A 13095-nucleotide genomic window follows, 5' to 3' on the forward strand; every position below is an offset into this window, starting at 1 on the left:
ATGTTTGTGACTCCTCTTTTACAAAGTGATATCATAGGATTTTTATAAGGTGTACAGTTTTCTTTGTGTTTGATAAGCCACATATTGTATACCGCTAATATACAGTTTGGGATAATCAGAATAAACTATATATTTGATCTTGTGATGTATTGCCACTGGATACAAATTATCTGCAGCAAATAGCAGCCTTAGGTTTGAAGGCTTTGCAATAGTTTTCATAATGAAATACTTGTGCTCTTTGAAATTTTTAGGATTTCTGTGTATTATTGGTGGGGAAAGAAGTGTTATTGCAGAATTAAACCAAGTCTGAGGTAATTCTGAGGACTGCATGTTGTTACCACCAGCATCTGCACTGATGTAATAAGTTCCCTGATGAAAAGTTGCAAAAGTCAGGCAGTGACACCGGAATCGATCATACATTCGATACACAATCACAGTAAGAATGCGAAAATGTAAATTGTTTTAATATAGATAGATGATCGTGTCATAAACAGACAGAAAGAGTGTTCAGTTTTTAGGGATTGGGGTTGTATTAGAATATAATACAAATGCAGTTGTATTTCTGAATGATGTTATTATAGGTTGACTCTGCATTGCGGACTCTACTTTTCTAAAGTGTTCTGAGGTGGAATGTTATGTTAAAAGAGTTGTTTGCAGGAACGATCTTTGATTATATGCCATCCAATTGCTCTTTCCATATTACTATATTTGGATTTGTAGAATTCATTTTATGCACAATAGCCACATCTCAGAAAATGGTTATGTGAAAGGATGTGTGTCACAGTTGATTTCACAGGCCTTTAAACTGCTTCATGATTGCACATAACTGCTCACTGCGCTTCTCCATTACAATTTGCTCTTCTTTCAATTTCTCCTGTTCACGTAGCACATCTTCCTGTGAAGAAACAATGACATTTTCTGTTTTAGACAGTTAAATTACCAAAATAAGAAATAAGAGGCAACAACCATATATAACAGTTGTTTTCTTACTGTGTGCAAGCCCAAGTAAAGTGAAGGAAGTACTTTAAAACCTTACTTGTTCTGCATCTGTAAATAGTTAAATTGATAAAAGAGTATGAAACGCTTAAATGATATGTGAAGTAATGTCTCATGTGTTGTGGGAGCCCAGATGAGAATGCAAAACATTTCTTTATTTGCAGAGTTATGCATAAATGTCTCAGTCCATGGAGTGAGCCACCAATAAAACAATTCATCTGCTTTTATACTTTTTCTAATATCGATTACTTCATGTCATGTAATTCTTAATATGCAGAACTATATTACTTCCTCCAGTCAACTAATGCCACCAGTAATTTCTAACTCATGTTGATTCTCCCATTATTCTGAGCACTGCTTTGTTAAGAGGGGTATTTTGCAGATTGATCGGAACACCGATTCATTGGAGGGGTGATTGGGCTTTCCCATTAGTTTATCCACAATTTCTGGAGGGGTGCTCGTTACTCATTTACCTCATTACGTTTCTAAAAATTGAACTCGTGTACTGCATATATTTAATTCTAATATGCAAGTGAGAAGCTTTCAACTACAAGATAGCAAGCCAGCATTTCAGTTATACTTGCAAGCTAGCTAAAAATTAAAACTGGACATTGATATCCCAGAAATATTAAACCAGCTATTAGTAATGTTAAGGAATATGAAAATATCTGGAATGTATGGGAAATTTGTAACATTACGTACTTTCAAAAAACATATATTTTTTGTTCATAGTTTTTCTTATTGCCACCCATACACATCTCTCTCTTATAATAAAAAAATTCTGGGATGGGTCGTGACTTTTTCAGAGAGACACTTTCACGTCCTGCATGAAACTTTGTGGTAAGAGATTTAACCACACCTGGGGCCGGAAATAAAAGACAAAGAGTAGATGACAAAGTAGAACGTCATAAAGAATTAAAAAATGTTAGCGCGATACACATGCAGAGCAGGTTAGAGATAATGAAAGTACTAAAATTTGAAAGTCTCAAAAAATGATTACGAATTAAAAGAGTTGTTGTTTGGTGAAAGTGAAATCTACATATGCAAGTGGCAGAGACGTGAAGTGGCTGGCGCATAGTGCAGCCCGGGGGGTTTGGCGAGCAAAGCAAGCAGGGGACAAAGCCCCCTAGTTCTGAATTAAAATAGAGACTTGACCTAACAACCCCTGTTTTAACCTGCAGGGGCGCTAGAGGACAAACTTATGGCATTCCAGATGCTCAAATTGTTTAAAATGTGGGGGGTAATTTCCACTTAATGGATTGAGGGTTTCCCATGTCACTAGAAAGCCTGCTGTGGCACCTCTATTGAATATATATTAGCTTCTCCAATTATAAGGAAGTCAGTCTATCTGGCACTCACCAATTCCTTCCCATAGTAGTTAAGGCAAGAGAGTGCTAAAGCAACTATGGGCTGCTTTAGGGAGCTCTTCATATACAGCCCAAGGACTTGTACACAAAACCTTTCCCTAGAAAAAGCTGGAAGAATTCCTTGACCAATTCTTAAAAGCCTCTTCTAGACATTGAGAAGAGCTTTGGAGTTGGGTGGTTTGGCAGCAGAAAGCTTTGACTGGTAGTGGGAAGAGGAAGAGAGACTAGAGTGTGGACCGGTCCACTCCATGTGCTACCTTAAATATAATTAAGCCATCAGAAATGACAATTTAGGATTTTTTTAATTATGTATTTTGACTACTCACTGTTGTATTATGTCTTTCTTAAATCTTTGTTTTATATTTTGGCCTCCTTGGTCATTATCTGGGTTTGGGGCATCTCAATCTCCACTTCCCCCAGTGTCCGTAAGTAATACAGTAGTATTCACTCATTAGTAGTGAGTGTAAAGATGTCTTATGCATGGGAAACAATTTCTCTTCTAACCAATTCCTTTCGTATAGACTGCTAAAATGTAATGCAAGTAATATTTTCCATACCTTACAGTATAAGTATATGGCACAAGACTGTTTTAACATACAACAGAATTCTAAAGAGTAAAGTGAATTTTATTTTTCTCATTGTGTTTTAAAGGCTTGTTTGAACAGATATTTGCTATGCTAACAGGCTGCTATACTGCAGACATGGAGGCATGAAAGCACAATGTTATACTTCACAATGTTATATTATCAGGTTCTGGATGTATTCAACTTCCAATCTGTGTTATTATTTTTATGTATTATGGGTTATTCATTTTGAATTTTATTTATTCTTATTTTGCTCATATTTTGTGTGTTTTAGCTTTATAAATGACATTCCCAGACCACTCATCATGTCATCACTACCTCCTGGCATGAACGCAAGGGCACTGGTGAACTATGTGTCTGGAACATCTCTTCTGTCTTTCCAATGGTGAATCAAAACAGCCGACAGCTTGTCAGGGTAGACAGAGAGAGAGAGTTGCAAGTGTATCATATCTGAAAAGGACCACAGACAAACAGAGAGGGAGCGAGATGAGAACAGGCCATCCAGCCCAACAAAGCTCTCCAGTCCTGTCCACTTAATTCTTCTAAAATAACAAAGTCAAGTTTTAAAAGTCCCTAAACTCCTGCTGTCTACCACACTACTTGGTAGCGTATTCCAAGTGCCTATTGTTCTCTGTGTAAAGAAAAACTTTTTAATGTTTTAATGCAAAATTTGCCCTTAACAAGTTTCCAACTGTGTCTCTGTGTTCTTGATGAACTCATTTTAAAATAACAGTCTCAATCCACTGTACTAATTCTCTTCATAATTTTAAATATTCAAGCATGCACCTCTTAATCTTCTTTTGCTTAAACTGAAAAGACTCAGCTCTGTAAATCTTTCCTCATAATTCATTCCCCTGTAGCCCTGGAATCAGCCTAGTCGCTCTTCTCTGGACCTTTTCTAGTGCTGCTATGTCCTTTTTGTAGCCTGGAGACCAAAACTGCACACAGTACTCCAGATGAGACCTCACCAGTGCATTATAAAGCTTGAGAATAACACCCTTGGACTTGCACTCCACACATCAGAGCGCTATATAACTAAATGGCTACCTGAACTCTGTCTGGACGTTGACTAAACACTGTCTGGCAGATTAGATTAGATTAGATTATACTTTATTTGTCCTCATGGGGAAATTAAAATTTTGCAGAAGCTCCCTCCAAAATGACAGGCATGTAGGTAAGATGAGATCAGATCTGCTCAAACTGAACCATACAAAATCAAACACAAAAAATTGAAATGGGAGTTGTTTTGCTTTTATTTGGGAGGGTAAACAAAATTTCTTAAAATAGACTAAAAAAACCCTAAATACAGATTTCTTGATAAGTCAATAATGAACCAAGATGCAATGCTTTTATATAAAAACATTTCACTTCCACAGATTTCATTTTTTGCAGTGCACTCATAAACAGGAGAAAAGTGGGCTGGGAGAAGTAACAATGAGCTCCACTTGTAAACTTACAAAAAGAGTTTATATATATTATTCTAGAAGTGTATCCCATAGTCATAAAAGTGGGAATGTTCAAGCAAGAATTTGGAAGTTGGTAGGCTGCTGATTTGTAATAATACAATAAATCCAGCACCCCCTTATAACAGAACAGCTAATACCGCTGGCTGTGTGCTGTTCATGTCTTTTTCATCCTGGTATTCGACACACTTTCTTTAAAATTTTGAAATATGGAGAGACTATTTCATCCAAAATTGTTCTTCTAGGTTATTATTATTTTGAAGAAAGTACAGCTGCAAATGCCAAAAATTAAACAATCCTAGTTACAAAATATATACAGTATGAAAAGTAAAAAGAAAATGGAAAAGGGAGTTGTTTTGCTTTTATTTAGTGAAAAAATCTGCCAGTGGGATAAGCAAATGTACTTGAAATACTTAAAATATGCTTAAATACAAAATTCTTGATAAGGCAATAAATCTTGCAGTAAGGAAAACAACATTTAATGACTTGATATAAAAACTTCACTGGCTTAGATTTCATATTTTGCAGCGTGCCCATCTATTTGAGAAAAAATACTGTAGGAAGGACTGAACATTAACTTATTATTTTATTGGAGTTGTGGACTACTAAAGTTTTTTCTGGTTTCAGTATAGTACAGTAGTTTAATTTTAGTTTGGATGCCACTAGGGTATTGTGTCTTGTTTTGACATAACAGAGAAAACATATTTCTTTAAGAACAGCTGGAAGGCAAGAAGCAAGTGGCATGTATTTCATTACTGACTTTTTAAGTTTCCTACTGCAGTGGTTCTCAAACTCAGTCCTGAAGACCCCCTGTGGCTACAGGCTTCTTGTTACAACCAGTTTTACAATCAGTGAGTCATTTTACCTCTCACTGATCTCATTTAATTATCTGGTCTTTGTTCTCTTCACTTGTTCTGAATTCAGAAAAGCACAGCAGTATGATTTTTTACATAAACAGGACATTTGGAAATATTTGAATTTTTGCTGTAGGTTTAAATGCATAAGTCTGCTTTATTTGTTTTCATAATTAAATTTGTGTAGTTTGCTCATTTCATTGTATCCTAATAGTAACAACAATCAGACTAAACGCCCCATATATATATATATATATATAGTGAACCATCAGGCGGGCACCGCCTCCTCAACTCAACACAGACAGGCGTGGGACACAAGTTCAAGGCACACGTGTTTTTATTTTCCTCATTTCCCACAAGCACAACACACAGTCCAACCAAGCACAACACAATTTCTTCCTTTTCTCTTTCTCTTTTTCCTCCACCATTCCTCCAGTCAAGCTTCGTCTCCCTCTTCCCAACTCTGGCTCCCACAGTAGTGGCTGCTGGCTCTTTCATAATGCACCCGGAAGTGCTCCAGGTGCTCGTTGTTCCAATTCCAGCAGCACTTCCAGATGTGGTGAAAGAACTGCCCATAAGGGCTCAGCAGCTGTTGCAGCACCCCCAGATAGTGTGCAAGGATCCCAACAGGGCTGTATTCAACTCCAATTCCCATTGAGCCCTGCGGGAGTCCGAGGCACCGCTGCAACCCAGAGGGGCTGCCACCTAGCACTCCAGTGGAGGTACTGCTCTGGATACGCTCCCTCCCCAGTCCTTCCAGCATGGAAGGTCCCTGACCGTACACCACATTTATATACAGTATGTATACATGTATAGTAGCCAATAGGAAGCATCTCACAGCTTCAAGCCCTTGAAAAAACTTTACAGACACAGTTTCAGGTGCAAACAAATTATTTTAACAAATACCTTATATAGGTTTCTTCCTTCACACCCTCCACTCCAACAATACCATTCTTGCCTTCTCCATTCCTCCCAGATGAGCTTTGTCCAACTACTCCCCTGACTCTGACTCACTGGGTGAAGTGCAGCAGCTTATTTTAAACTAGAACTGGGAGTACTTCTGGTGCTATCACATTCCATCCAGAAAGCACTTCTGGGTCATGCAGAAACTCCAGCCTCTAGCAGCTCCCCTTAGTGCCACCTAAGAAACCCTATATGGCTGCCCACCAAAACTACAACACCCATGAAGCCCTGCAAGTGTCGGAATGTCATCACCCAGTGCATTAGGGGAGCACATGCCCTCGGGAAGCAGTCTCCCTCTCTCCATCTATTATAATGGACGCCCCATCCAGGAAAGAGGCCTGTTAAAAAGGCCTCCCTTCCAACCCATGTTGAAAGAAGGTGGGGGGTAATAGAATAATTTAAAAATATTTGCTATATCTTGCCCTACGTGCACTTTCCGCAACTTAACTCAGTCTCCATTTGTTGAGCATGTTCCCATAAATCCTGCTTCTCAGACTCCATCATTATTTCTGAGGCGGCTTTCTCATATCCTGTCTGCTTTTATACTTGCCGTCTTTGAAAGTGACTGTCCACATGCCTGCCATGTCATTTCTCTTCCTTGTTTATCTCACACTTGCGCTTCCTCTTTTGTCATGTCACCAAAACCAAACTGACCAATCAGATTTATCAGAATGACAGTACATATTTTATATATTAGTTACACATGTGCATCTGGGAGACAATCTCAGGAATCATTTTTTAGTTGTTACACTCTGAACCAGAGGGTAGTGCTGTTGTCTAATGTCTAATTCTTCCATCTCTGACGTCACTTCCGGTTTATGCCCTCCCGAACCTGCTCCTTCTAGCTTACAGACATGATAACCGAAATCAACGCCATCCTGGAGCCAGTCTGAAGAAGGCACCTGACTGAACAAGACGAGTATTTATTCTCTTTTGTGTTTTGGCCATCACAATATGTGGGGTTCATCATGGTGCCCCAACTCTTTGTGAAGTGTTCTTGTATCTTATTACAATATATACGCTTGGTACATTCTATTACAAATTTAGCAAACTTAATTTTGTAATTTCCACATTGACCCCAAAACACAGAAACTGTACTTAGGCCAGGAGTCAAATTAAAGGCAGAACTTGGATGAAACAAAAACTTGCAGCCACATAGGGTCCCCAGAACTGAAGTTAAGAACCACTGTCCTAGTAAATGTTTTTATAGAATACCAAAGTGTGCCCAAGTTTATGCTGCTGCCCTTACAACCTGTAGGGTACACTTAGACGTGACTGAAACAGGTTGAAGGTCTCCAAGGCTCTCTTTGACAAAACAGTTCAAACCAGTAATGATTTACATGGACAGATATGGTATTCCAGTTGTCTGGCCTGTGTCTAACTACTATTTCATCATTTGCAATAGAAGCAGTAGTAATATTATCATATGTAATTGGAGGTGCTCTTGTAAACATGCATCTTTAGGAAACAAAGAAGCAGCCGACAATCTGGTTATTATATTGGAGAGTAACCAGCCAGTTCATTCCCTCAGTGAAACCTCTGGATTGGACGCTGGCTCCGCAGTGCAACAAATCACCTCCTCAAAGAAATAAATTGGCGGTAGAAGCAGTCAAAATGGATGAATGTGGGTTTTGTTGGAACCTGCGCAGCAAAACAGGTAGGTTTACTTTATTTGTACCTGTCAGTTATTTGAACTCTTTCACTATCTTGTTTTTTACTCTGCAAAAGTCTAAACATCATTCTGCTTTACTTATCAGATCCAAATACAATTTCCAGGTCTTGCAGTTTGATCCTCCCATAATTGGCCTTACCCGTAGCTTGCTGAGCTCTTTTCTCTCTCTGTCATTTTCCTCGGCTCTTGCTTTCAACCATGCTTCATTCTGGGTCTTGTGTTTTCCTATCATTTCCTGTAATTCCTAAAAGAGCAAAAAGGTAGCAGAAGGTGTACGGATTATAGCTTTTTTTTTTAATATGGTGCTAGAAAGATTGACAGTTGTAATGAGCAAAGCGGGTAATTTTTAATTTGCATACAGTTTTGCAAAACTGACAGTATAATTTGTCTTGCAGATTATTTTGCAATTGTCAAATCACTAAAACAAGTTTTTCTGGAGGTTTTAAAGTAAAAAAAAAAAAACATAAAGAACATTGCTCTCCAAATCCTCCTTGGTATGTAGCAGCTGCATAGTGCATGTAATCTGTCATACACCAGTAAAACCAATTCTATTTATGCCTCTCGTTCACATCACCACTGAAGAGTGCAATAAGTTTTTTAAAAATGTTTCATGCTGCATATTTTCCTCATGAAGGCGCAGTAAAACACACATTATTGTGCATCTCTTTCCCGATTCTTGATTCCAGAAAAGCAGGTTTAGGATATGCCTTCTCCGAGCAACACTGAGCTTCAGGTTAGATTTTCTGTCTCTGATGCATCTTTAGGATTGTGATAGCTAAGATTATCATCGTAACTGGCAAAGTGTGAACACATCTGGTGGCTCAACAAAATGACTACACTTGACAGGAAATGAGTCCAGTGATTTTTTTTTAACTAGAGATTTTTATTTAAACACTACATGACAGGCCAAACACATTAGGAATTAATGCATGTAGCTTCCTGACAGGAATAAACATCTTTGACCTTGTGTCAATAGCATGAATTTCACACAAAACAAAATGCAATTTGTTTTGTGAATTTTTTTGCAAAGTAAAACAGAGGTTCACATCAAATTTAATTTTTCATTTCACTTATAACTAATTGAGAGTGTTGATGATACTTACAGTGTAATGATATTTTATTTTGCAAAATCAGCTATGAAATGTATTATGTAGAATTAATATGGAATTGCGAAGGGTAGAAATATGGTGCAATTGTGAATTTCCCCTTGGGATTAATAAAGTATCTATCTATCTATCTATCTATCTATCTATCTATCTATCTATCTATCTATCTATCTATCTATCTATCTATCTATCTATCTATCTATCTATCTATCTATCTATCTATCTATCTATCTATCTATCTATCTATCGCTAACATTGTGGCCTCTCAGTTTCAGGCACCAAGGTTAATTCCCGGCATGAGCACTGTATGTGTGGTGTTTATATGTTCTCACTATTTTTTGTCTGTGAATTATGTTGGGGTACTCCAGGTTTTCACCCACATCTCTAATATATCCAGGTTAGGTTAATTTGCGACTCTAAATTATCCTGCTTCAAATGAGTAGGGATGTGTACATAAGTGTATCCTGTCACCTTGAAGCCAGTTCATATCTTTGGCTTCATACTTTTGGGGTAGCCTCAGGCTCTGCAGTGATAAATATGATGTACAAAGACGCCCCCATCCCCTCCCAATTAATTTTTAAAGAATTTTCACCTACAGTTCAGTGCCCTTTGATTCCTGTGTCGTGGTGGGGAATTGTGACAAAGCATTCTGGATACATCCTGAGATCTTAAATTTGAGCTCATTTAAAATGGTTTCATTGCCATCACAATTTAAACTCCCATCTTGTTCACTTTCTGCATGAAGCTGACACTTGTTGAACTTTGAGGAGTCCTTTTAAATTTTCTTTTTTCCTCACATTTATTCCTGTGTCAAGTAACTAATTTATTGCTGTGCACAATCAAGATTTTCTGATTACACTGCATTGCTAAAATGTTTTGCTTTTTCAGGCTTCTACCATCTATTTTAGTTTGGTCATCAAATTTTTAAGTTTTTGATTTTATAAATGTGTACTTTTATGTAGAATAGTAGGATGTTCAGAGTATAAAATACATGGTCGTCCATTCATGAGCCAATGTGTCGTTGTGATTTTTTTTTTTAATTATCCATGTTGACTTGGAAGTTTGCATGATTTGGAACGTTATATCATCTGATTGATCATGATTCTCTTCTCACCAGTGACATTATGCCTAACAGTTATCTTTCTGCTTCTACTAGAAACAGTTATCTCTCCAATACCCATCTCCATTTAAACAAACATCCTGAGGGGCTTAGACTCGAATTACATAGAAGTTAAGTGTCCAGCCCATTTTGAGGGAGGGGCCAAGAGGTGGCAAGGCGGTGCCAGCAGCATAACCTTCAGTTAAACTTGAAAAGAGCTGCACACTGGCTGTCAAGCACTGCTCCTCCATGGTATGCTGTTACAGTAAGAGGATCAGCTGGTACCTGGGAATTATACTAAACAGCTGCTTGAATGTCAATGTAAACAGACTACATAGCTAAAGAATACATCTTGTGCGTGGCTAAGGATGATGTACCTGAATGCAACAGAATGACTACCCATGTCACAGAGATTGCAATACACTGGACCTTGCATTCCTAGTCTAACGAAGTGAGTTGTCATGGGGCAAAAGAAAGAAAATTGGTCTGGAATCGCTTCTCTTTGACCATTTCAGCTTGAACCACCAACTCACTATCTGAATGGCTCTCAGATCCTGGCCTCTGTGCATAAACACATAACTCCAAAATTTAGAACAAACAGCTTTATTATCTCATTGCTATCAATCTGCTCCATAAAATGAATGTGATTTGGTCACTAGATCAATTAGTCTATCAATTACTTAAGATACAAATGTCAATTTAGTTATACAGCACATTTGAAACAACATCAGCAATACTGTAGCCAGAGTACTTTACATAGATCATACAATATGAACAAAATAAAAATAATTAGAAATAAAATACATTAAAATTAGCAGTACATTGAAACAAACCACTGACTAAGAGGGGAGAATCACCATTATCACTGAAGATCGTGGAAAGCTAAAGAATAAAAATGAGTCTTAAATCTCATTTTAAACAGATCAATTGAAGGTGCGTCCTTAATGTAGTAAGGTAAAGAATTCCACAGACAAGTTGCAGTGACTGCAAAAGCCCTGTCCCTCTTAGTTTTGCACTTAGTAAAGGGACAACAAGACACAACTGACCGGTAGATTGAAAATCTCTGGATGGCTGATGTATAACACACAATTCGGATAGATAGATGGAAGCATACCCATGTATTCATTTAAAAGCCAGCAGCAAAATGTTAAAATTAGGTCTGGGCAAGTTAACGCGTTTTTATCGCAATAATGCATTTATTAATTAACGGCGACAATTATTTTATCGCGCGTTAATGCAGTTTTTGTTATTATTTGACTTTGATTCCCTGCGTGGGGCGGCACTGTCGTGCAGTGGGTAGCGCTGCTGACTCGCAGTTGGGGGACCTGGGTTCACTTCCTAGGTCCTCCCTTTGTGGAGTTTGCATGTTCTTCCCGAGTCTGCGTGGGTTTCCTTCGGGTACTCCGGTTTCCTCCCACAGTCCAAAGACATGCTGGTTAGGTGGATTGCCGATTCTAAATTGGCCCTAGTGTATGCTTGGTGTGTGGGTGTATGTGTGCGTGTACCCTCCGGTGGGCTGGCACCCAGCCCGGCGTTTGTTTCCTGACTTGCGCCCTGTGTTGGCTGGGATTGGCTCCAGCAGGCCCCAGTGACCCTGTAGTTTGGATATAACGGGTTGGATAATGGATGGATGGATGGATTCCCTGTGTGTGCATGAGTAGCGAAGAGCAAACAGCTTCTAAAATGGCATGTGGAGAGATACCAATGTGAATGCTGAAAGCAAAATAATCTGTGGATGACTTTTTTATATTATCTCTGAATTGATTTTGGTGCAAGTGATCTGGAGATGTAGATCGAAAACGTAAGTGAGGTACTGGCATCAGCTGATCGCGGTGCTGAACACGTTCATGTAGCTGATGCACTGATGATAATGTTCGCCAAAGAGGACAGACACTTACGATGTGGTGAGGTACAAACCACATTACGTCTCACTGCAACTGCAAAGACAGCCAGGCAGCGGAGATTTTACTAATATTCTGGCCGCAACTGGGGGTCACCCTCCTAGTAAATCCATCCATCCATTTTCCAACCCGCTGAATCCGAACACAGGGTCACGGGGGTCTGCTGGAGCCAATCCCAGCCAACACAGGGCACAAGGCAGGAACCAATTCTGGGCAGGGTGCCAACCCACCGCAGGACCCTAGTAAATCTATAACTGCAATATAGCTGATAATATTCATATAGCACAGAGTTTTGTTTTTTAATATTGAATCCTTCCACTGTCAGACACTTACTGTATTTATTTTTCTATAATAAATTCAATACAATACACAGACCTGTTGCTGTTTCTCATGTTGGTTCTTATATGCTTCTTTTTCAAGTTGAAGAGCGAATTTCTCCTGGCTGAGCAGCATCTTTTCACTATATAAAAATAAAAGAAAAATGTGATATTATTTAACTGCAGAGAAGCCATGTATCTTCTACTTAGTGGTGAGTAATCAAGTGCTAGGAGAAAGAGATCAGCATCTTGCTACTCCATTCTTCATACCAGTTGGTCTATTGGGTGATTTCCTGCAACCCACAGCACAGTGTGGCACTGTGAATGGGCAGATGCTGAAGAACCGCAGTAAATGGTGTTTGCTACGTGATTAGCTCAAGTCATTGTTTTTAATTTCTTCTTCTTTTCTTAAAAAGCTGGCAATTATTGATCAGATTGAAAAAAATAATGGAACTAGCCAAAGCCAGATTAAGACCCCTATAGGCCCTAGGGTTGCAAAACTCAAACTTTCCCCTTCAGTTCATTTCACTTCATTACCCCACTCAGGCACATGCATATGCTCACATTATATGAAAATCACAAATGTCAATATTATCAGGTACAGGGAATAAAGTAAAAAAAAAAAACAGTAAAAAAAATTTCAAAAGCAGTAAAAAAAAAATTAACTTTACATTAAATCAACTTTACTCTCCTTTTTTGTTAATTAGTGTATCACTATATGAAAATTACAAATGTCAATATTATCAGGTATAGGGAATAAAGTTATAACAAAA

The 13095-nt window shown here is 38.3% G+C and overlaps 1 protein-coding gene across 1 annotated transcript in view; it reads right to left on the reverse strand.

The window, feature by feature from the left end:
• Positions 1 to 443: 443 nt before the first annotated feature.
• The window catches only part of zmp:0000001301 (rab9 effector protein with kelch motifs), a 75164-nt gene continuing 62512 nt past the window's right edge, over positions 444 to 13095 (reverse strand). Inside the window, exons 16-18 of the mRNA XM_028804843.2 lie at positions 12381 to 12465; positions 8039 to 8143; positions 444 to 895 (exon numbers count right to left, since the gene is read on the reverse strand). Coding sequence (XP_028660676.1) covers positions 791 to 895; positions 8039 to 8143; positions 12381 to 12465 — 295 coding nt within the window. The 3' untranslated portion in view covers positions 444 to 790. The remainder of the gene's footprint in view (positions 896 to 8038; positions 8144 to 12380; positions 12466 to 13095) is intronic.

The sequence above is a fragment of the Erpetoichthys calabaricus genome, chromosome 7 (assembly GCF_900747795.2).
Source record: "Erpetoichthys calabaricus chromosome 7, fErpCal1.3, whole genome shotgun sequence".
Lineage (NCBI taxonomy): Eukaryota > Metazoa > Chordata > Cladistia > Polypteriformes > Polypteridae > Erpetoichthys > Erpetoichthys calabaricus.